This window comes from Cryptomeria japonica, chromosome 3 (assembly GCF_030272615.1).
Source record: "Cryptomeria japonica chromosome 3, Sugi_1.0, whole genome shotgun sequence".
Taxonomy (NCBI): domain Eukaryota; kingdom Viridiplantae; phylum Streptophyta; class Pinopsida; order Cupressales; family Cupressaceae; genus Cryptomeria; species Cryptomeria japonica.
Window position 1 is genome coordinate 371,414,796 of NC_081407.1, and position 25,219 is coordinate 371,440,014.

General features: G+C 41.9%; 1 protein-coding gene across 1 annotated transcript in view; it reads right to left on the bottom strand.

Moving 5' to 3' along the window:
* Positions 1 to 922: 922 nt before the first annotated feature.
* The window catches only part of LOC131066334 (RNA pseudouridine synthase 4, mitochondrial), a 128,086-nt gene continuing 103,789 nt past the window's right edge, over positions 923 to 25,219 (bottom strand). Inside the window, exons 9-10 of the mRNA XM_058001077.1 lie at positions 1,940 to 1,986; positions 923 to 1,423 (exon numbers count right to left, since the gene is read on the bottom strand). Coding sequence (XP_057857060.1) covers positions 1,046 to 1,423; positions 1,940 to 1,986 — 425 coding nt within the window. The 3' untranslated portion in view covers positions 923 to 1,045. The remainder of the gene's footprint in view (positions 1,424 to 1,939; positions 1,987 to 25,219) is intronic.

The window sequence follows — 25,219 nt, forward strand, 5'->3', positions numbered from 1 at the left end:
AATGCCATACACATCTGAAAGATAGCCTGTATCAGTTAGTTTATGTTGAATACGGACCCTTAGAATAGTCCCCTTAAACTGTGCCCTGGAATGATGAGGCTAACGTATCCTAGAACTCTTGTCCGAAATTCTTTTCTTTTACAATTAAATATTTTCTTTCAATACATAGATTTCCTTATAGAAAGCTCATTAAACGTCCTACTGGTGCAAAATTGGATAAATTATAACAGATCTTTGTACATAGGGGAGAGGACACATAACTAGGTAAATGTTTTCAAAGTACAGACAAGATAGAATTGACATAAATCTTCTGGAGTGGATTAACGTATAACAAACAAATCTTATCAACGAATTTCAAAAAATCACTTACGTGATTGCTGACACAAAAATGTTACCATTCTTTGAACATACAAAATGTTCTCTTGATTCACTAAGAGAACAACAGATAATTAAGTGCCACCTCAAATTAAATGCCCTTTTCATGGTTGAACTATAAACCACAAAATTTCAAGAATTACTACAAGAACTAAAAAAAACACTAGGAATAAAGTTGAAGAAAAAAGTGCATTTGTCTTCAGCCACTATAGTCTTACACCCATACAATTTAAAATAGCTAAATCAACACAAGCCAACAACGTACATCAAAAATATGCATAAATTGAAAAGAAATGAGTGCCATATGCAAGTGATTTTGAGATTCAGATTATCCTAACTAAAGGCTTCTTAGATTCAGGGAATGTTGTTGAATGGTCTTCTAAAGAAAAGCATGAAAATTGGAAACCCGATTTCTTTTTAGAGAAGAGTTTTGCATTCCAATAAGAAAAAAATGTTCAAACTATCTCCATGTTTGTGCTTTTGTATGGGAACTTAAGTCCAAATTATCTCCAAGTGCAAACAAAATATAATTGTGTTAGACCAATACTTTGATAATTAAAGACTAGAATAGATAATGTACACTGTTATAAAATGCACAATAGGTTTATATGCCATATTTCTTGAAGAAGATGGTAACACTCAAGCAGAACACACCATTTCTAATCATTAATTAACTAGAAGCTTGTTTCTCTTGTGATTCCACACATAAAGACATAAAATCCCAGCTTGCCAACATATGATAAGGCAATGGTGCAACAAATTTTAGCATGTCAGTATTGGTATCTCTCTGATCTGGCATATCCAATTGCTCCAGGGCCTTATTGACATTAGGAATTGCTAATTTTCTGCAGTGAAGATGGAGCAAGGGTGTTTTTGCCAACACACTACCTTCTTCCACATTGGCCTCTTCAGTCCTATTGCGCTGTGTTGCAAACTCTTGACTAAGGTCCATTTTGGACATTGGCGACCAAGCCCTGTGTATAGACCATCCATACTTAAAATCCCCCACGATAGGTGTCCCCAAGGCTTCAGCACAATGAACTCGAATCTACAACAGTAAGACTTAAGCTTGTTAGATTGGATTATCATAAAGAAAATAAAAACAGTATTCCCTATTTTCCAAGTGTTCATAACTATCACATCGTTTCTTCCAAGTATATGAAAAGAAAGGCAACAAAAAGAAAGGGGCAAGAAACTGCTTTCAACCGAAATGACAAATATATCTGGGTATGATAAAAATGTGTAGTGTGAAGTCAAACAAGTAGGAATACAAATTCCAGGAAGTAGTAGGCAACATGAGCTAAACTGAAAAAAGCTTTACAATTCTTTTTGACCAGGCAAGTTGCATGTTCTGTTTTCCCATTTGAAAGGTAAAAGAAATCATCTTTAATTCAAGTTTCCCCATGTTGTTCAGCGCCAGTTTTCAACCTCTCTTCCATTATGCACTCCTCCGCTGGTGGTTTTCTGACCTCATTATTTGTTTCCATCTCCAAATTATAACCTTCTAAACACCAGGAAAAGCAAAAGAAAATGAAATGTAAATTTTCAAAGCAAAGAATTGTACCTGATGTTTTCTCCCAGTAAATGGGAAGAGCTCAAGCCATGTGCAACCTACACAATCAAACAATGTTATTTTAAGAAAAAGCAAGAAAGAGAAAATTTATACGTAACTACCTTAAGAATGCATGGATGAAAGCTAATAAGCTAACATAAGAACAAATGAATAGTGATCACAAGCACCTTACCAGAAACAAAAACTTAAAGTATAGGAAAGGAAAAACATATATGCTTATATATTTCATGTATATATTCTGATGAAGAGAATGACACTGAGTTGAAGACAAACATGGGGAGAATACTAAACAGGCATGTCATAAACCAAACAAGCATTGAAAGGTTGTAAGTTTTTATAAAAAAAATAACTAAAATGTTAGATAAGTGCTTTACAATTTTGTTTTTTTTTTTAACTTTTTTTCCCCGTCTTGGCCGAATCTAGTGAGTCTGCCAAGACTCGGCAAGTCCGGGTCTAGAGTCCCATAGACTCTACAGAGGTGGCTCACCTTTGGACTTGCTGGGTCATGTAACACTATTCTAACGTTGGAAATATTAAAAGGGACAACTAAGTGTAGTAGCTCATTTTAGAGGTGTTGAAAAGTTATTTCTAACAGAGGCTTTAAAAAAAAGACTTTATTCATGAACAAACATGATTATTCATCAAAAAGATGAAAATTGCTTCATAAAGTTAATTATTTATTTTATAAAAGGAGTTTTGGAGCAATCAAGGAAAAAACTAATATTTTATTGCTTCAAAAAGTTATAAAAGGAGGTTGGGGGCTCATTGTTTGTGTTGTTGATAAATTTCATTTTACTTCTGCATTTTAGACTCTTGGAGAGAACTTGTGCTATTTTCATAAACCCTTAAGGACGAAGACCCTATTGAGTTTGCTGATTTTAATGGTGAAAGACCCTCCCTAGCTAGTTTATGGTGGTTTCACTTCAGAAATCACATCAGAGCTTCAATGGAATATGACGTGTGAGTTATTGAGATGGTTTGCAGCTTGTTCTAGAGTAATTCTTGGCTGTATGGAGGTGCTTGGTTGTAGAGATTCTGTATGAGATGATTTGTTGTTGATCAGATTATGTTGGAAGATGTTTGGGGTTTGTGGCACTAGGGTTGGATGGTGTTTCAGACCTCCTCCTTTCTGTTTCAGATTTTTGACCTGCATATGATAGAGATTTTATAATGAATAGTGAGTTTGAGGGTTCCTATATCAACTGCAGTGCTTGATCAGTGATGGGTATGGTTCATTGTGTTATTTGAGTGATTTCTACATGATATTCAATGCTATTTCAGATTCATATTAGCTGTTATTTAATATCAGACCTGCGTATAAGTGTTTGACAATGATTTTCAATGTTACTTCAGTGATTTCAAGGCTTCTCCGTCATCTTCTACACCTGTCCTTCACTTGGGTATAATTGCTTTCGATTTCATATAATTCACAGTGATATTACTTCATGAAATGTATTGCAGCAATATTTCAGTTTGAAAATCAGATTTAGAGCTTATATTGCAGCTCATGTTAATCATTGTAATTACTCATTCTTACTTACAATGAGATATGTTTGTAATATCCAAATGGTTATACCATCAGTTACTTTTGTGCATGCATTTCTCAGATTGCAATATTGGACTGTTTACATCCAGTACATATAGCATTTCATAACTGGCCAAGCCTGGTATTATCAACCATTTTGGTTTGAATCAAAGCTTGACTCATGCCAGTAGTTTGCATGTTCATTCTGTTTATCATGCACGTTGCTGAAGAAGAGTAGAAGTGGTGAGCTCAACCGCCTAGTGCATGCTTTGTGGGAAATTACAAACTCCATTGAACAAATGTGGCATTTGGTTGTCGTGGACACCTGTTGTGTACGTACTCATTTGCATGGTATTCATTATAATAGCAGATTGAGTAGAAGTGTGGTACTTAGCACCACATGCCCTCGCCTTGCCTATCTTGGGATCTAGGTGATCATAAGGTGTATTGGAGATTGCCTATTGCTTGGTTTATCAGTTGAGATTGTTTGGAAATAAGTAGGGGTGATCATTACATATTACCCAAAGAAGGGAACACCTCCCACAAAAGGAATTGGATGCCTATAACCTTGTTAAAACTTTGCTAAGGTGTTGGTTAGGAGAGTGAAAGTCATTTTACCTCAGATCATTTCTCCTACTAGCAAAAGACTGGTTGAGGGGAGGTATATTTTGGATAATATTTTCACTGGTTGGGAGGTGATGAATTGGGCTAAGATATCTAAACAGAGTATGTGCATCTCTCTTATTGAATTTGAAAAGGCTTATGATCATATTGGATGGCCCCTTGTCCTTCTAATTTTGAAATCTTTGCGTTTTGGGGAAGCTTTCTACAAGTAGGTTAGTGTGCTGAGAAAAGATGCTTCAACACAAATATGTGTTAATGGGTAACTATATTCCTCCTTCCCCTTGCACATCTGTTAGGCAAGGATGCCCACTTGTTCGTTCTTGATCTTTTATTATTGTTGAAGCAATTCACCTATTTGTTCAAGGATTGCTCCTTGGGTCCACCTATGAAGGGACTTGCTCAGCCTAATGGGGACTCACTATTGAAAGTTGAAACTACAATTTGCTAACGGCCTTGCTCCTTTTCCTAAAATGGATGAAGAATATTTTTGTGAATCTTAATAGGAGTTGAAGTGTACTACCTTGCTTCTAATTCAAAAATAGCTATTCATCAATATAATATACTAGGCTAGAAAGTGAATCCCCTAGGTGGCTAGTTGATTAAAGGTGGAGCAGGGTTGGTCCTTATAAATTGTGTAATATCTCTTGTAGTGTTTTAACCGAATATGCAAGGAATGTTTGCTAACAACCTGTCTTTTCAATCTGCGTGTTATGCAACTTTGATTTTTGTGTGTTTGCTGATGTATGTCTCAGAAGTTTCAGTTTGATATAAAGGACGTCAAACACCTGCTCCTTATGGAAGAAAAACTACAAATGTCTTGGAAATGAAAGTATAATTGCCAAGAATGCATAGACAACTTCCTACAGATATATCAAATTTGGTTCTCAAATATGGTCAACTACTAATTGGCATTATGGCAAACAGTTGTCATACATCCTCAGAAAAAGTTATATAAGATGCAACCAATACTCCTTCAATCTTAATTCATATGATAACCCAATATGTCATTACAATGATAGTGATATAATCAAACACATGGACTGATAGCAATTAACCATTTTCAGACTTCTGAAGACAAATGACAGTCCTAATCTTATGCACACAAACTGATAATTTCAATGAAGTTTATTTGCAAATGAACCTGGGGTAAGGCGCCTTGAAGAAGCAAGCAATATCATGAGTGAGGGAGTCTTCAATGTGCCATTTCAACCCTCAATACAAATCGCCCCTGCTGCTGCAACTGAAGTCGGATACAATGATGATGTGGTGGCTGCAAGTCCTTTATTCTCCTTCAAAAATAATCGCCCTTCCTAGACAAGTGTAGCACTGTCCCTATAGCTGAGATTCGATGCCAAATAGGTGACTTGTTAGGAGCTGCCTGCCACGATTTTTGACTCAGTCTGATTTAGCATTGATTCCTCCACAAAATCAACCTAAAATTGTCTTCAAAAGAATCGCCTTACTCCACCAAAAATATCGCTGTCCTCAAAACCTTGAAGTGATGCATTCCCAATGGCCTATGAGCAAAATCGTGGTGGAGGAGGGTCTGCAGCAATGTGTCTCAGATCTGATATATCACCTGCAAACTACACAAACTCCTCCAATATGCTTCAAGAACATTCGCCTAGCCTCTCCAAACGTGTAGACACAATTATCACTATTCATTCACTCAATAGCTGAAGTCTTCAACAAAAATTGTACACCATGCAACTGATATAAAACTCCAATTAGCACAATATGAAGTACTGAATGTCCCTCAGCAACCCTTCGGAGGATCTCTCACCCCCTCAGTTATGCAGATCAAAGGGAGGTATCGTTCCCTAAGACCAAATCTGCGGACAACCCTTGGCTCCACAACCACAATACAAGAGAAGATAACAAATAACCAATGATGCACAATGAACCAACCTCCGATATTTATCCTTATTTCTCCACATGATTGGTTCCTTCTAGAAGATTCTTCTCTAACTCGTATTCTCCTTTTACACTTTAATTATTAAAATAAAATAATATTATGTTATAAAGTGCAATTATAACATCACACGTGTGATCTCATCAAAACCATGTAGAAATAAAAATGTGAAGCCATGCATATCCGCCAAATCAACCCTCTATTCAACACCTTGGCCTAAGAGGGTCAAATAATAGGCCAACCTCGTGAATGTCCACATGCTAAGGAGAAGGGGACATTACAATCCGCTCTCCCTGAAATTGATTGCCCTCAAGCAATCTCAATGCTAGATGCTGCAGAATCTCCTCGCTCTCCCGGGTACCATCCTCAACCGACAAATCCTTCCATTTGATTAAATATTCCTTGATGACTCGTCTCCTCAACTGATCCTCCCTTACATCCAAGATAGTGAGGGTACTAAAATCAACTTACCCTCATCATCCAAGGGTGGTAGAGTTGTGGAAGGGATCACATGATGTACGAATGCCTTCTTGAGGCGTGGGACATGAAACACATTATGCACTCTGTTGTCTATCGGTAACTCAAGCTCATAAGCCACCTCCCCAACACGCCTGACAATCCGATAAGGTCCATAATATCATGGCTTAAGCTTTTCTGCACCACTCTTCTTGAGAGTGGACTGCCCATATGGCTGCAACATCAAATACACCATGTCACCTACCTCAAATGAACGCTCTACTCTCTTTTGATCTACATACTGCTTGTGCTGATTTTGTGCCTTTTGTATATTCTCTCGAAGAGCCCTCATAATATCCCGATTCTCCTGTAACATGTCTCCTGCACTAAGCACTCTAATGTCACTCATCAACAAATCAAGCAAGCTAGGCGCCTCATAACCATATAATGCCATGAATGGTGTCATCTGAATAGAATGGTGGTAAGTGGTATTATAGCAATACTCACAAAGATATATCCACTTGACCCAACCCTTTTGCTGCCTTGCAATGTAATTCCTAAGATATCCCTCCACCCACTTATTCACTATCTTTGTTTGTCCATCAGTCTACAGGTGGTAGCTCGTGCTCGAAGTGAGCTCGGTCCCACAAAGTCTAAAGAGCTCCTGCCAGAAATGGCTCATAAACCGGCTATCTCTATCACTCACTATACTCTGAGGTAAACCATGCAATCTAAATATCTCACGAAAGAAAAGCTCTGCTACCTGTGTAGCTGGATATGTAGTGGTGATTGGAAAGAAATGAGCATACTTAGTCAAACAATCAACCACCACATAAATACAATCCTTACCCTGCACCTTAGGTAAACCTATGATGAAGTCCATGGAAATGCATTCCCACTTCCTGTCAGGAATCGGAAGTGGTTGGAACAAGCCTGCAGGGTATGTGTGGTCCTGTTTATTCTGTTGGCAAACAAGACACTCTCTAACATATCAAAGAACATCTGATTTCAAACCCTTCCAAGTGAACCTCTCCCTTTTCTGTTTGTATCTCTTGAAGTAGCCAAGATGACCTGCCATAGGTGTATCATGAAAGATTCTCATCACCACGTTCTTCACATCCGATCCTGGGGTCAGAAATATCCTCCCCTTGTAAATGATTAAATCATTCACAATGGAGTACCTATCATCATGAATCGACCCCTCAATTATACCTGAAGCCCAAGAGTCCTTGGCATATTCTGCCACAATCAGATGCCTCCAATCCTCTGAAACCTCTGCCATGGAGCTCAAATGTGGACGACGAGACAGTGCATCAGCAACTACATTTTGCGTACCTTTGACAAAGGAAATGTCGAAGTCATGATTGCAACTTGCTTACCTATTTTTGCTGCCTATCATTAAGATCTCGCTGCCCAAGGAAATGTCTCAAGCTGTTATGGTTAGTTTTTACAATGAATTTGCTGCTTACCAAATACTGCCTGCATTTGGCCAAAGCGTGCATGGCCAACATTTCCTTATCATATATGTTGTAGCTCCTCTCAGGACCTCTCAACTTCCTGCTCTCAAATGCAATCAGATGTTTGTCGTGCATAAGGACAACCCCAATCCCTTCACCTAAATCATCACACTGCAACTCAAAGGGTTTGCTGAAATCTGGCAAAGCAAGTACTGGGCAGGTAGTCATAATTTGTTTGAACATCTCAAAGCATTCCTGCACTTCGGGGGTCCAAACAAAAGCTCCCTTCTTAGTCAAATATGTGAGTGGAGCTGCATGCCGTGAGTAATCATTAACAAACCTGCGATAAAAACTGCACAAGCCCAAAAACCCTCTAAGTTGTGTAAGATTCACAGGTATAGGCCATTCTACAATTGCCTTGACCTTGTCGGAATCCATATGCACTCCTTCAGCACTAATGATGTGACCTAAATAAATTAACTGTCATACCCAAGTCACACTTGGATTCTTTGGCATATAGAGACTCCTTGCCAAGAATACCCAAAACTGTATCAAGATGTGCAATGTGTTCCTCCCATGTCCTACTGTACACCAAAATGTCATCAAAGAAGACTAGCACAAATTTCCACAATTGTGAATGAAACACCCTGTTCATCATGGACTCAAATGTAGCGGGTGCATTGGTTAGGCCACATGGCATAACCACGAACTCAGAATGTCCACAATGACAATGAAATGTCGTCTTCTCAATGTCCTGCTCCCTAGCCCGAATCTGATGATATCCTGACCTCAAGTTGATTTTAGAAAAATACTGTGCACCACATAGCTCATCAATCAATTCATTAATTCTAGGGATGGGATACCTGTTTTTGATAGTCTTTTTGTTCAACAACCTGTAGTCAATACACATCCGCAACGTATCATCCTTCTTCTTGACCAAAACTACGGATGAAGAAAAGGGTGACTTACTAGGTCGGATATGTCCCATAGCTAGCAACTCCCTAATGGTTTTTTCTATCTCATCCTTGAGCCGCTTAGGATGCCTGTAGGGAGTGACTATCACGGGCTTAGCAACCTCTTCCAACTCAATGAAGTGCTCTATCTCTCTATCTGGAGATCTACCAAGTGGAATCTCGCTGAAGACCTTATCATGCTTGATTCTCAACTCCTAAATGTTAGGTGGGTAGATAGGTTTTTGTTGCTCTTCCTGTGTTGGCTGCAAAACACAACCTGTTGCCCAATCAACCATGTCACGTCGCAAGAGACGCTCCATCCTCCTAAATGATATAGTCCTGCAGCTAGTGTCCCGAGTGCCTTCAGCACGTGTCTTTCCATCCTTTTCAAATCACATTTCCATATCACGGAGGTTGAGGGTGAATATTCCTATGTCATGCAGCCATGTCATTCCCAAAACCATATCTGTGTCCCCCATGTTTACCACATAAGAATCAGCCTTGAATTCAAAATTATTCAAGCGCATAGGAAAATTCAAAATCATTTTGTCACACTTGAGAGTGTAACCATCAACAACCTTTACACGTATTCCCACAAAATCCTCGGTGCGTATGCCTCGTCTCTCAACAAGTCTTGCATCAATAAAATTGTGTGTTGCACCTGCATCAAGTAGAGTGATGATTTTCTGTCCAACAAGTACTCCTCTCATCCTAAAAGAACCCTCATGTTGGATGCTAGTGAGACGCGCCTCCTTAAGCTTCACTTCAGACTCTAACTTCCCCTTCTTGTTCTGACTTTTCTGATTTTGAATCTTCATAATCTGATTGCTGGTCAGAATCTGATCCTTCATAGAGAGCCCACATAGCCCTGTTTGCTTTCCCTTTAGGCCTTAAAGGATAGTCATGATTAGCATCATAAGGCCCCTTACAATAGAAGCACAATTTCTTCTTTCTTAAGTCATTAAGTGTCTCAAGATCAAGCGGAAAAGTTGACTTACCCTTTGCCTTATCTTCCTTCTTTGGAAATTTCTTGTTGTCGCAGTAGGAAGATGACTCCTTTGATGTAAACTTGCTGGTAGGTGCGGCAAATTCCATCCCACGTTCTTTCTTCATAGCTTCTTGTAAAGATGGAGGATCGAAGGCTTTCAATCAGCCCTTCAGTGGTTCCATTAGCCCTTCAATAAATAAGACTACCAATCTTCTTTCGCTGATATTAGGAACCATGACTGATAATTGTTGGAAATCAGCAACATATGCTTCAACGGAACCATGTTGCTTAAGTTGTGCTAGCTCACGAAAGCTTACCTCGGGGTCTTTAATGTCAGGTCTTTCAATCAGTTTTTTAGTGAGCTCATCATTAGTGGTAATTAAGTTGTGACCAAGAGTGATCAACCCGTGGTACCACCACTCATGAGCAGCTCCTTCAAAATGTAAGGTGGCAAATCTTATTGCATCTTCTTCAGGCATAGGTCTTAATGATAGATAATTATCAAGTTTTTGTACACAAAATCTAGCTGTACATTTGTTGCTTCCATCAAAATATGGCAGAGTGATCTTGCCAAGTGTTTGTTGATAATCATTTCTTGGCAGAATATAATGATCATTTCTTCCTCCTCCTCTCCTATTCCTTTGATTCATGAATTGATCAAAGGTCCATTGATCCTTCAAATCAGCAGGTAATGCATTGTACTCTTGGTAAGCTTGCCTTGCTTCATCTCCAGAGGTTGTGGCTGCAACAACTGGAGATTGTTCTTCCCTTGGTGTGAAAGTAGGGAAAAGTGGTCTAAAGGCTGATTCTCTACTAGTAGTTATGTGGACAGAACTGTCTCTTTCAATATTCCTGATATTTTCATTCTTTCCGTTGTGTTCAGCTTCATGACGTTGACGGAAGTTATTGTTGTTGGACTGCTGTTCCATTTTTCCCAGCAATCGAGACATCATGTCTAGCATGGTGTCAAATTTCCTCTCAGTCCGTGCATCTTTGTCTTCTTCTACCAAAGTCTGAATTGTCTTACCAACGGCTCTTTCCCTTAGTGCTGCTGACAATGTATCTACTTCAGGTACTTGTGGATTTTGGTACTGCTGTCTCTGTTTATTCCCTGTTATAGTACCTGATTTCTCTTGCACTCATTCACCAAAAATCTGATCACAGGATGGCAGGATGAAAGTTCTGATACCATTGTTATATCCCTTGTAGTGTTTTAACCGAATATGCAAGGAATGTTTGTAACAACCTGTCTTTTCAATCTGCGTGTTATGCAACTTTGATTTTTGCGTGTTATGTTGATGTATGTCTTAGAAGTTTTAGTTTGATATAAAGGACATCAAACATGTCCTCCTTATGGAAGAAAAACTACAAATGTCTTGCAAATGAAAGTATAATCGCCAAGAATGCATAGACAACTTCCTAGAGATATATCAAATTTGGTTCTCAAATATGGTCAACTACTAACTGGCATTATGACAAACAGTTGTCCTACATCCTTAGAAAAAGTTATATGAGATGCAACCAATACTCCTTCAATCTTTATTCATATGATAACCCAATATGTCATTACAATGATAATGATATAATCAAACACATGGACTGATAACAATTAACCATTTTCAGACTTCTGAAGACACATGACAGTCCTAATCTTATGCACACAAACTGAGAATTTCAATGAAGTTTATTTGCAAATGAACCTGGGGTAAGGCGCCTTGAAGAAGCAAGCAATATCATGAGTGAGGGAGTCTTCAATGTGCCATTTCAACCCTCAATAGAAATCGCCCCTGCTGCTGCAACTGAAGTTGGATACAATGATGATTTGGTGGCTGCAAGTCCTTTATTCTCCTTCAAAAATGTAGTGTCCTAAATTGTACCCGGTGCATTTATGACACTTGTGCATGATGCCTAAGGCATTTATGACGACCCTGTGATCGAAATTGTAACATTTTGTCATCGTAAGGCCTTCATTCCAAGGATCATTGCTTAGCCCTGCCAACCCTTTGGGGCCTATTCCCGACAAACGGCAACGCGACGCGGGGATGTTCGTGCACCGCACTAACATCCCAGAAAATGGTTAGAATTCAAAAGTGTCGGTGACTCAGATGCACGCCGACGCATGTCCCTAGGCCTGCGTCGTGCCGTAACGGCTCCCCGCGCTTGCTTCGAATTAAAAACCCTCTTCAACTCATTTGAAAGGGTTCCCAATTTGGGTTCTTGGCTATCTTGATCTTTGTGCTCTCTCAAGCTCTATCAAGGAACATCAATATCAAAGGCAAGCTATCAATACCAACATCAAGCTTCTCGAACTCATAGAAATATCGGATGAGGAGTATGAAGAGGGAAATTTTGAACTCAGGGGCATATTTTGTCGTCTATCCATCTCAAGGGAACCGAGATTTGGAGGATCCAAACTACCGACCCTCGATCAGAGGGAGCACAAGGACGAGTCAAGGCTTGGAAGTACCCGAAGTGTTGGGGACACTAGAGGTGGACGTGTAGAGGATGCGAGTGTGGTTGAGAATGCAGGGAAAGCATCGAAATGTGGCGATTGGAACAGTCCACCCAAATCTGGGACACAAGGGAGTAAGCGAGTGAGAAAGATGGTGTCTCCTTCGACAAGTCCGAACGTGGATCAATAGAAACTGCCAAATTTCACAAGCAATGGGTCAAAGGATCCTACACGACACTACAAGACGTGTGAAACCATTTTAATTGGCAAGCGGCCAATTAGATAAAGGCTATTGGTTGAGGGTGTTTCCTACAACATTACGAGAAATAGCCATCAATTGGTTTTTAGGATTAGAAGAGAAACACACAGAATCGTGGGATAGCCTGAAGAAGGCATTCCAAGAGGAATTTAAACTCCTAAGAGACAACAATGAAATTGTTGCTGAAATCTACAATACCAAACAAGGGAAGCATGAGAGTGTACGGGCATACAATCGTAGGCTCAAGGAGTTGCTAAGTAAGATAAAGAACCAGCCAGTTGACGAGTTGAAGAAGAGGTGGTTCATCGAGGGATTCACCCCCTCACTGCGCAAGAAGATGAAATTAGTGCCTTTGTCCTCATATGTTGATGCTTACAATTGGCCGATGGACACCGAGAGTGAAAACAAAACATCCTCCCAAGGGAAGAGGAAGATCAACGATGATGAGAGCACCAAAGGTAGCAGTGATGAAGAATCCAAAACAGTTCAAGCCCTTTGACAAGATATGTTGAGAATGATGAAATAATTGAAGGCCGAGAAAGGAACCAAAAAAGAAAGTAATGAACTATGGTGTACTTAGTGCAAAATCGAGGGGCACGCGAAAGGTAATTGTCCTAAAAAGATGTTTTGTAAGATTTGCTAGGTGATGGGTCATTCAATAAAGGAGTGTCCACATAATTTGAAGACTAGAAGTATGCAAGTACTCTTCACACAAGGAAAATCTAGCCCATCGAAACCACATAATGTATTGTAAGGCAGTCATGGAAATCAATGAGGGCAAAATCAAATACAGTATGACTCCAGAGGATGTCCTATCATACAGTGTCAACAATGTAGTGAATGGGAACACTTTGCTTGAGATTGCTAAAATAAGGAAGACAACATACAATTATTGTGCAAATGGTGTGGATAGGGGAATCATGAAGACATTGACTACCCGAAGCAAAAGGGCATTAATATGCTAGATGTGGCAAAACAAGATGAGGCAATTCTGGCAATCACAAGAGCACAGATGTAGAAGGCGGTGTTCTTAGACCCTTGTACGGAGAAGGAACAACTTCGAGAAGCCAAAGTAGAAGTAGAACAAGTGTTGGTAAAGGACCGAATAACTTCCAATGGAATTGCAAGTATGTCATTGCGGGAGTCATAAAAGAACATAGTTCGACAAGTGCTACAGACAACCATACCCATCAAGGTGACACACCTCCTTCAAACTACGTCACATCTGAGAGTGGCAATTACCAATACGGTCAGTGATGACACAATTAACCGAAAACAATGTAAACCATAAGAGGAACCGATAGGGAAACCACCACATGAAGGGATGAGGCCAATGATCCAATGTTGTTGATGGTGAGTATCGGGTGGAAGTCAACCGTCGTCGAGATGGAAATAATGGGGAAGAAGTTGACAAACACCATCGTCAATGGAGGCTCAAGAGTAAACGTATTGCCAAAAGATACTTGGAAATGCCTTGGAAGACCAACGCTCTGGTCGGCAACCTTTCACTTGGTAGGTGTTGACCAACACAACATCAAGCCATTGGAAACATTGACGGCACAAAAAGTAATGATTGGGACACAAACATTTTTTCTTAGATTTCGTAGTCATCCTGTTGTAGAAGAAGGCATATGATGCACTCCTTGGGAGGGGATGGTTGATTACTGCCAAGGTGAATCATAATTGGAAGTGGAACACACTCTCGATCGAGAGTGATGAGAGGAAGTACGTCATCAACCCGAGGAACTAGGTTGCGAGTGAAGAACTGGCATCTTTCAACTTAGTGTCTAAGGGTGGAGATTTTCGGATGGAGGAAGGACGAAAAACAATGGAACCTAATGACGAAGTGGTGCTCGAACTAGAAGTTTGCTCTGAAGATGACACAAGTTCCTTGAACGGACTATTCGATTGGCAAATGGAGGACTACGAGGTATTTTTGCCAATGTGTAATTTTCTTGAAGCTACAACGCATGGTGAAAAGGAATTGATGAAAGTGTGTAAAGTTATGGACGATACATTTGACAATGAGGAGATGAACAATGGAAGGAAAAACAATACGAAATTGAAGAAAATTGAAAAACTAAGGCAAAATATGGAGTTGGCCAATGAGAATTTTTTTTTAAAATGGAAGTATTAAGTTGGTACACCACCCAACACTAGTACGACACTCAATACTCAATGCATGACCTCTAAGGAATTTTATAGTATGGAATCTAAGTCTTCAATTCATACAGCAGCATTTGGCAAAGCCCATCCAACAATCTTGGTACCACACCTTAAGGAATTGGCAACTGCATTTTGAGGTTAAGGCATACTATACAACATTCCCATACCCTTGCTCAGGATCCAAGACCGTATGCCACAAACAACCTTGCGAATTTGGGCAGAGGAAGGGACATTAGCACATGCCTGTATGAGAACATTAAACTGTATAAGGAGCAAATTGGAAGGTCGTACGACAGGAAGAGAAGGAAACTGGATGAGTCATACGAACAAGAGAAGATCAAATTGTATGGATTGAAATCGTACACCAAGACATTACAAATTGAACCGAACATGTCATATGAGGAGAAAAAGGTGTCGTACGAGGAGAAGCATAGGTCGTACATGAAAGTAAGCACTGCATACGACCAAAGTAAGTTGTACGAGGACATTGGGCTGTACGACAAAATTGAGGACTATAAGACCGTATGTGGAGTACTGCATCAACCATATGTGAACACCATTAGCTTGCACGTAAGGTTTCAAACTGTACGTATTTTGTTTCAGATTGTATATGACTTGTATCAGACCATACGTGATGTGTATCAAGTCGTATGTGAGGTCAGGTGAGCCATTCGTGGCCAGGTTGTATGGGAAGGGCAAAGAAAGCAAGTGGTAGGAGAGAAATCTATATTTTTTGGCTTCATCAACAATCTTTTTGACGTCTTAAAAAATTAAAAAAATGATGTGCTGCCCCTCAACCCTGCAAGGAGCATTGCCCCTTGATCCCATTGGAGGAGCTGCCCCCAGACCCCCGCAAGGAGTGCTGCCCCTTGACCCTGTTGGGAGTGTTGCCTCTAAGCCCCCATGTGATTTGGCAGGTACACTACAAGTTGGGGTTGTCCGATCCAAGTCATTGTCTACACTCTTGTCATTAGTCTTCCCAAATATTACTTGATCTATACTTGTAGTTTGGAAGACAACTTTATCTTTTTCTGGGGGGGGGGATGATAAAGTCAACATAAAATGCCTATTGTTATGTTTGATAATATTGGTTATTCGACAATGTATTAATTGTCCAAATTAAGTTTGTTGTCACTCTCAGGTAGTTAATGTATCGATTGGTTGGCAATTGTGCTCCTCTTAGCAATCATCGGGTCCTTTAAATATGTTGTGTACCATCAAGGAAGGTAGTAGGATAGAGTGAGATCATTTATAATCCCTAGCCAACCATCTTTGGTCTTATTTTCTACAATAATTTCATGTGCAAATAAAGATATATTTTACTCATGCAAGCCATTTTAGCCTCACGCCATCCCTTGGCCATGCATGTGGCGAAAAGGGTGCTAGGAGACGAGGTCATAAAAGCCTACCATCGCTACAGGGTGAACACAGACATCACATCGATGTTCTTGGCTATGTTGGTTTACATGGGAGTGTCAAAGGCAAAGGCCAAGCGTCTATGCCAGATGGTGTTCAAACATGTGCTTTTAAGAGAAATTGATGTTGTGTTGGATAATATGGACGGCAACCTCCTCATTCCACTCCCACATAACTACTATATGTCAGGTGGGTGTGGGGCGGAGGTAAGAAAATTCCCTATAGTTCACACCCAATTGCTAGAGATGCTTGAAGAGCAATGGGATGGCATGGAATGAAGCATTACTTTCCTGTTGTGGCTTGTCCAAATCAACCAGGAGCCAAAAGGCGAATGGGTGAAGAGCTACATGGAGCAAGAGGGCCTACTAATGGAGAGTGATAGTGAGAGTGGGGAAGATTGGGGTTTTGGCACAGGTGAAGATTGGGTGGCGAATGATTTCAGAGATGTGGAGGAAGTGGCGGCCAGCTCTGCTCATGACGCATGCAACGACTGTCTACTGGTGGCCAGAGCCATGGCAGTAAGGAAGCTGAAAGCGAGCAAGGAGGAAGATTGATGGGTAGGCGCATCCTCCCATGATGAAGATACATTTTCTTTTTTGAAGTTGATACTCACTGGTACCATTTTCCAATTTTGGTGACAATTTTGTGGTTTTCTATTGGGGTGGTGTTGTGACCTTTGTTGGCGGCAATATTGTACACGGAAATAAAACTAGTTAATTAAGTTGTAATTGTGTTGGTTAGTTGGCAACCGAGGGGTGGCAGTTGCGGTGCGACGGTTGGTGCTCGCACCCCCTCAGTATCTTTATATACTTCTGAATATAACTTGTGAAGGAAAAAACGATTATGAATGGAATAACATCTGATATATTGCATCTGATATCTATGGCATTATTATTCTGCATTACGTGCTTTATCTGTGTACTTTAAGTTATTCACCCGAGGAGGCAAACATTTGGCACCGTTGCCTAGATGTACTCGGGAACGGAAAACGCGGATGGCGCACGGACACAATGGGCCTACCCGTTGGTGAGATTAACCCAGAGGCCGACAACGCGCAAACGGAACAATCGTTGTGGCACGCAGAGCGTGATGGCAAGAGGCGAAGGGGAAATTGAACCCTGTAATAATCTCGACACAATGTTGAGATAAATTGTGGCCGAAAGGAAAAATAATAAAAGTTTTTTTTGTGTACATGGCGTGCGCTTGCTGTGTACGGAAGTGATTTATGCCCAATATATTAAATAAAGATAGAAATAAAAAAAGCAGAAACGGACGAGTGGGAGGCCGCGCAAAGGGCCTTGATTCTGGAGCAGCAAGTAGAACGTAGATGGAGGCTGAGGCAACTTGCCGAAGGACGACCTGCCGAAGGGTGGCCCGAGGGGAACCAAGGAGGTGTCACGGAGGGTGTAAAAGCCGACGGAAATTTCTATGCGTCGCCAGAACACCGTAGGGTGCAGAGCCACGAAGAGTTTCTGGAGGAAACAAGGTTAAGGAGACATCTAGTCGAAGAGACCCGGGATCAGTTCAGAAACTTATCCCTTACACCACAAAGTGAGGATCATCAAAGGGAGCCAGGAGTGGGCGCAGGTGACAACGAAGGGGAGGATAACCATACGGTAGGTGCCACACTCGGCAGGCAAAACACCGTAGCTCCAGTCACCCATGCAGGACACACCACCGGCACCGGAGGGATCGGAGGGAGCGGCGAAGGGGCACAGACACAGCCACAGCCACCTCCAGGAAGACGACCTCCATCGATGGGGAGTAAACAGAAACTGTCGAAGTTCAATGGCGAACGGTGTTACCGACCAAAACGAATGGGTAACACAGTTCCCATCAACTTTAAGGGGAGTGGCCATAAACTGGTACTCAGACATGGATAAGGCCAAAGTCGGCACATGGCCCGACCTGAAGGAGGAGTTTGGAATAGAGTTCCGCCTCTTGAGAGATGACAACGAAATAGTCGCCGAGATCTATGGAACGAAGCAGAACAAGAACGAGACTGTCCGAGCCTATAGTCGGTGGCTGAAGGAACTATTGGGAAAAATGGAGAGTCAACCAGCAAATGGGTTGAAAAAGCGATGCTTCATGGAGGGACTAAAGCATTCCCTCCGAAAGAAAATGAAAATCATTCCACCTACATCGTACGAAGAAGCATACAATAGAGCGATGGATCTCGAGAGCGAGACCAAGACATCGAAGAAAAAGAAGAAGGATAGCTTGTCCGAGGAGGATGACTCGTCACAGGAAAGCAGCAGCGACAGCGAGGCTGGCAAACGGGTGCAAGCGCTCCAGAAAGACATGGAGCGAATGATGAGGGAATTCAAAACAATAAGAAGCACCGGTCGGACTGAAGGGGACATATGGTGCACTGAGTGCAAAGAGGAGGGGCACACAAAGGGTACTTGCCCAAAGAAGGCATCCTGCGAGATTTGCCAAGTGATGGGACACTCCACCAAGGAGTGCCCATACAACATGAAAACCCGGAATACGCAAATGAACCAGCTGCTGTTCACGGAGCAGGCCACAACGTCCACACCAGCGGGTACGGGCCAACAAGCGAACAGCAATGCAACCTCGGGAGGCTACCGAGATAACCAGTGGGGAGGACAAAACAACAATAACGACACAACAAGGAGCCGGATCCATTACAACTCCAAAGGTTGACCGCCGGTACAATGCAGAGCGTGCAGCCAATGGGGGCACTTCGCTCGAGACTGCCCGAAGGGAGAGGCCACACAATATTTGTGCAAATGGTGCGGACCGGGAGACCACGAAGACGCCACCTGCTCGAAGTCCGGCGTCAACTTGCTCAATGTCGAGGAAACCGAAGAAGAGGAAGTGCTGGCCGTAACCCACGCCCAAGCCAGACACGCAATGTGCCCAGACCCTTAGATGGAGAAGTGAAGGGTACGGGAAGCACGGGAAGAAATTGAGAAAGAGATACGAGAAAGGGCGAAAGCGAAGGGTACGGCGAGTACTTCCAGCCGACCGGAGGCGGAGGATGCTGTACTAAATCAAATTTTAAAATTAAAACTGGAGGTGCCTGTGAAGGTACACGACCTCCTCCATACGATGCCTCAATTACGAACGGCGTTGCTAAATAATCTCTCCCAACCACGCACCAATACCAACCACCGCACAGATGTTCCTGGGGGGTCTGCAATAGACCCCATGCTGCTGGCAGTTAACACTGGAAGGAACCCGGCCATTGTGGAGATGGGTATCCTTGGCACCATTCTAACCGATACCATCGTCGATGGTGGATCAGGAGTGAATGTTCTTCCAAAAGAAACCTGACGGAAGCTGGGGAAGCCGACGCTGTGGCCATCTACATTCAATCTGCTCGGAGCAAATCAGCATGGAATCAAACCCATCGGGACACTGATGGGCCAACAAGTTACCATCGAGATGCAACCCTTCATACTGGACTTCATGGTAATCCCACTAAAGAAAAAAGGGTATGATGCGATCTTAGGGAGAGGGTGGCTGGTGGCAGCCAAGGCCACCCACAACTGGAAGAACACTCTGTCTACGGAGAATGGAGGAAGGAAGTTTATCATAGACCTCGGGACACAGTTAGTTAGTGAGGAACTGGCATCATCTTCGGAATCAAAGGGTGAAGGAGAAGGCAACCTGAGGAACGAAGGACGAGGCTGCAGGGAGCCCAACGACGAAGGTCTTCTCAAACTAGGAGAGTGCTCCGAGGATGAGACAGGGTCATTGAACGGGCTCTTCCATTGGCAGATGGAGGATTACGAAATGTTCCAGAGCTAAAGGCTCGAAGTAGAGGAACCAGAGCAAGTAACAGAGGAGGTGTACTTGCCAGAATACATAGAATATTGGAAGGGAGACGCCCCAAACCTCGGTGAAGTAGATAATCCGAAGATCAATTGTGTTGGCAACAATTGGAACCCTGTGTGGAAGACCGCAACTTTCAAAATCTTTATTATTCTTCTTCTTCTTATGTACGGGAAGGAGACCGTGGTCCCTGTAGAATTCGTGGTTCTAGGTCTTCGGATGGCCATGGAAAATAGACTTGCCACCAACGGATCCAAATTGAAACCCTACCACGCAAAGCGCGCAGGGGACCCAAGAGGCCGGAAGGACGCCCAAGAGGCCGGAGGGGGACCCGAGAGGATGGAAGGTAACTCGAGAGGCCGGGCAGGCGACTTGAGAGGCACGGGACCAACTGGGCGAGGAAAACCGAGAAGGATGAAGGGCGATCCAAGAGATAGGGGACCCGAGCCGACGACTCTCTAGACAACTAAATTAGGAAATTGGATTAAAACACACACACACACACACACACACACACCGTACGGTCGTACGGCTGGGTCAAAAAAAAAATTAAAAAAAGAAGGGGCATGGTGGACATCGGTCGTGGTAACCACCGTCATGCGGTGGCACCCGCAACTACAAAGCCCGAAGCCTGCAAAGACAAAACAATTAAAACGAAAAAAAAACATAACCCCCGCAAACACATAAAGCACCACGTAGCCCACGCACAAGGAAAAAAAAAAAAAAAAGAGAAGGATCGCAAAGGGAGAAAAAGAAAAAAGAAGGCGAAGGAAACCCACAACCGTCATGCACGAAGGAAAACACGTAGCCCAGTGCGCACAGCAACGCAGCCATAAACGCAGCACCGCACAAACAAACACACAGCCATACGGTGCAGGGGTGTTGACCGCACGGGAAGGTGGTCGTACGATTGGAGGTATCAGTGTTGTTGTTGACCGTACGGGGAGGTTGTATGGCCGGGGTGCCATCGGGGACATTAAAGAGGAAAAAATTTAAAAAAAAAAAAAAACGACGACGACGACCAGATTGAAAAATCATTTGATGACATCTAGAGCCAGGACGCTGAAAATATTAGAGTGGAGAAGAAGGGTTTTTGAATCTTAAAATATCACATAAATGATGTGCGCCATGGACTTTCGTATGGTTCTGAGGGTTGTAAATTGGTGTTGGCGGCTAGGGCGCTGCCCCAGACCCCAGTTTATTTTTGAGCTACAGTACACTTGTTGGAGTTGGGTGAAGGGCATTAGAGACGTCACGAGAAGTGTTGTGGTTGTCCGTACTGTGAGAAAGAAGCCTGCAGCTAAGCATTGGCGGGGAAGCCATAAGCCGTAGAGGGAGACGGATTTGGAGGTTGGGAACAAACAGAGTTTGAGGGAAGGCATTGCAGGTCCGCGCAGTTGTATGACACCGAGGAGTTATTCAGTTCAGTTATTAGCCTTTGGGGAGAGTGATGGAGGATTTGAGGTGTCTCCTAGCCTTTGTGCCAGCAAGTTGTGGCCACCTCCAAGCAAGAATGGTACGCTTTGAGGAACTTGGAGTATGTCTCGGCTGGACGTGAGGTTGCCTTGGTGGATGCAGAGAGGGCTCAGGAGGAGCTGACCACCAGGTTGGAGGCAGTACTAGCGTGAGACGTAGCTCAGCGTACCTAGGAGTTGGATGTCGAGAGGGCAGTGCGGGTGGCTATCGAGGACAAATTGGCTAGGGAAGACAGTATCATTTGAGTAGCAGTTGGTGGAGGCTGAGACTGAAAAGCATGTTTTGCAAACAAGTTTGGTTTAGGCACAGGAGGACTTTGATGTCAAAAGAAGCAATAATGGTGAAATCCGCACTTGAGCATCGGATGGTAGCAGAAAAGGGTTTTCAGGCGAGGACGCAGCAGGTGTATAAGTTCCGGGCTCGACTGGCATCAGCAGTTCTATTTAATGTCATCTCTATTTTGTATTAAGTGGTCCGAAGACGACTTCTTTTCTTTTGGGGGGGATGATGTTGGCGGCAATATTGTACACGGAAATAAAACTAGTTAATTAAGTTGTAATTGTGTTGGTTAGTTGGCAACTGAGGGGTGGCAGTTGCAGTGCGACGGTTGGCGCTCGCACCCCCTCGGTATCTTTATATACTTCCAAATGTAACTTGTGAAGGAAAAAACGATTATGAATGGAATAACATCGGATATATTGCATCTGATATCTATGGCATTATTATTCTGCATTACGTGCTTTATCTGTGTACTTTAAGTTATTCACTCGAGAGGGCCAACAACCTTTTCACACATCGCCCCATTGCAAACGAGGACCCCCTCTTCCTGCTTTCTATGTTTTGTTAGTTTAGGGTTTCTGGCAGTCAGGTGGCAATTTGAGTTCCCGAGTCACATTTTTTATATGATCATGCCCAGAGGTCTTCAAAGTGCTAGTAATGTTTAAATTTTAAGTTTTGAAGCCAATAGGATCAAGTGTTAGAAAATGTTAAAATGTCAAAGTGATCCTTAATTTTGCCTATGTATTGAGGTTGCAACTTCTTTTAAATTTGAGCGTAAATGTGTTTTGAGTGTTGCAAATTGGTGAGAATTTTGTGCTAGAGCATCAAAGGTCCCTATAGGATTCATTTTTCCACTCATAGGAGGTAGAACATGTCAAGTGAGCACAAAGTCCCAATGGACCCTAGTTTTCCACCCCTCAAATCCAGTTAAAATGTTAAAAGTTCTATTAGAAATAGAATTTTCATTGAGCGAGAAGATAGAATTTGACAAGTTTGGGCTTTTACAAGTTGAAAATCATCATAGTCCTGATGGAGAACATTTTTCCCCCATGAAATTAAGGTATTAAAGTGATCTGTCCCGATGGGAGCCATTTTTCCATTGAGTTTCAAGTGTTTTGGGGAAAATCTAGATGCATCTAGATTCTCCACTATGGTTGTCTTGATGGAGTCGCGTTTCCACCAAGCCATTATGAGCGAAAATGTACAAGGAAAGTGAGTCCAGATGACCCACGTTTTTCCACCAAGAGGTAAATGACCAAATTAAGTGCAATTACTTGTCCAGATGAGGTTCGAATCTCCACCAGAGAGAGAAATAAGCAAGATAGAGTGAAGTGTGGACAAATCTATGTTGTCCCAATGAGGTGCATTTTTCCACTAGGGTGAAACTGTGAATTTTGATTGATTTTAGTTGTCCTGATGGAGTTCGATTTTCCCCTGGAGACCATTTTGATGAAGTTTGACAAGTTTTAATGAGATTTTTTAAGTCCAATGGACATTTTTCCACTAGAGATGTTTTTACATGAAATGATGAATTTTAATTGTCCAGATAGGCATCAATTTTCCCTTGGAGTCAATTTGGGGATGCAAGTGAATGAAATGATGAAACTAAGTTGTCCAAATGAGGGTAGATTTTCCCCTTAAGGCTTTAAGTAACAAATGGAGATGAATTTAAGAGAAATTATGTGTCCAGATGGGGTTTGATTTTCCCCCAAGTGGCTAGAGTTGATTTCAAATGAAGTTTAAATGACAAGTGTGCCCCAAATGATATTAATTTTGCATTACCACCAGCATTTAATGATCAAGTGAAATAATTTTAATGCAAAGTCTGGAATCCCTATGCAAGTCGATTTTCCACCAGGCTGATAGAAGAGAAGTTTTATCCCACATTGCTTGTTTGGTGATCTTGCAAGATAAAAACAAGAATAAAAGGACTCAGCCAGCAATTAAATAATATGATAATACAATTGATGTGACAGTTTGAAGGCAGATTGGAGGCATACCATTGCTAGTTGAATGTTCGAATTTGTCCAAGTGTGGAGCTGTGCCTCTATTGGAGAAGATTTCCAAGCTTTTGTGTGGCGCCATTGCTGATTAAGGCAATTTGGTGTATGTGGCGCCATTATTGGAGGGCTGGCAATATCATTTTGGGGACGCCATTCTGAGATTTGTGAGCATTTGGATTTGACGCCATTGCTGGTAGAGGGGTGACTTTGTCTAAATTAATGTTTGGCGTCATTGTTGGGTGAGTTTGTGGCACCATTGAGGGGGCGATATTGCTGGTTCAGATCTGAAGTATCATTTCCAGCACCCTAGACGCAGCATTAACTTGTTCTCGGTCCACATTTGCTGGTCCAAACTTCATTCCCCACTGGAATTGTGTTCTCAGAACTGACAAAAGAGAAATCAGACCTGAGACGTGTTGGAACAGCCAAGATTATACATTTTTCAGACCCAAAAGGGGCATATTCAGACTTTGTCCTCAGAAATCAGACTTGACACAATGTTTTAGCATTCAAAATCAGTCAAGTTCTGAGCATTGACAAGTGTATTCAGACCTGGAAAAGTGTTTCAAACAGCGAAATCCTTCATTTTCTGAGTTTATTGGGGTGTCTTCAGACTTTGCCAGTTTTGTTCAAACTTGTATTACGTCAGAAAATCAAGTTTTAAAGGAGGCAATATGCTTTATTTGATCAAAATTTATCTAATTTTCAGAATTCATATTATTCATTGTTAGAATTTCTGATTTTGAATTCACAAATGCAACAAAATCTTTAAAAATCAGAACTTAGAGAATTCTGAAAATAAGCTATTAGAATTATTTTTAGCATGATATTAACTTCCAGCTTCGTACAGGTGCCATGTCTAAGGCATGGATATCAGCAAGAAAGAATCAATTGAAGATCATACAAGAGGGCTTCAATCCGGATTCGCATATATCATCCCGATGGAAGAAGGTAGCAGACACGAACATGGAATACCTGGACATGAAGTGGATGAGGCAGAGAATGTTTGGAACAAAAAATCATCTTCCATCCACCTTATCGGCTAATATCATCAAGAGTGGAATCTACCAGGCAGCTGGTTTTCCACCATCCATTCAATGCTATGAGCTTGTAGTCAAGTGTGCGAAGCATTATGATCACAAACCAGAATGATCAATTCACCTGAGGCGGCAATACTGACATACCTAGCTGAGGAATCTATTGCCCTAGGTGTACAAACATGCAAGAAAGGACCAAGGAAGACGCCCAAGATAAATTTGACAGAAGAGCGGAATCATGTATGATAATTATCAACAACGAGTGGGTCCTTGAGACAAGGTGTCACCACTCCAGGTTACCCAAGAGGCTCTTAAGTTCGGAATTCAAAGAGGAGTACAGTAATCTAATATTTCTACTCAGCCGAGTCATGGGAGCACCTAAAGGGATGCTATTTGAAACGTGGATGTACTATTTTATTGATAGCCGGAGAAATGGTGATCAACTGGGCGAAGATAATTAATGATAA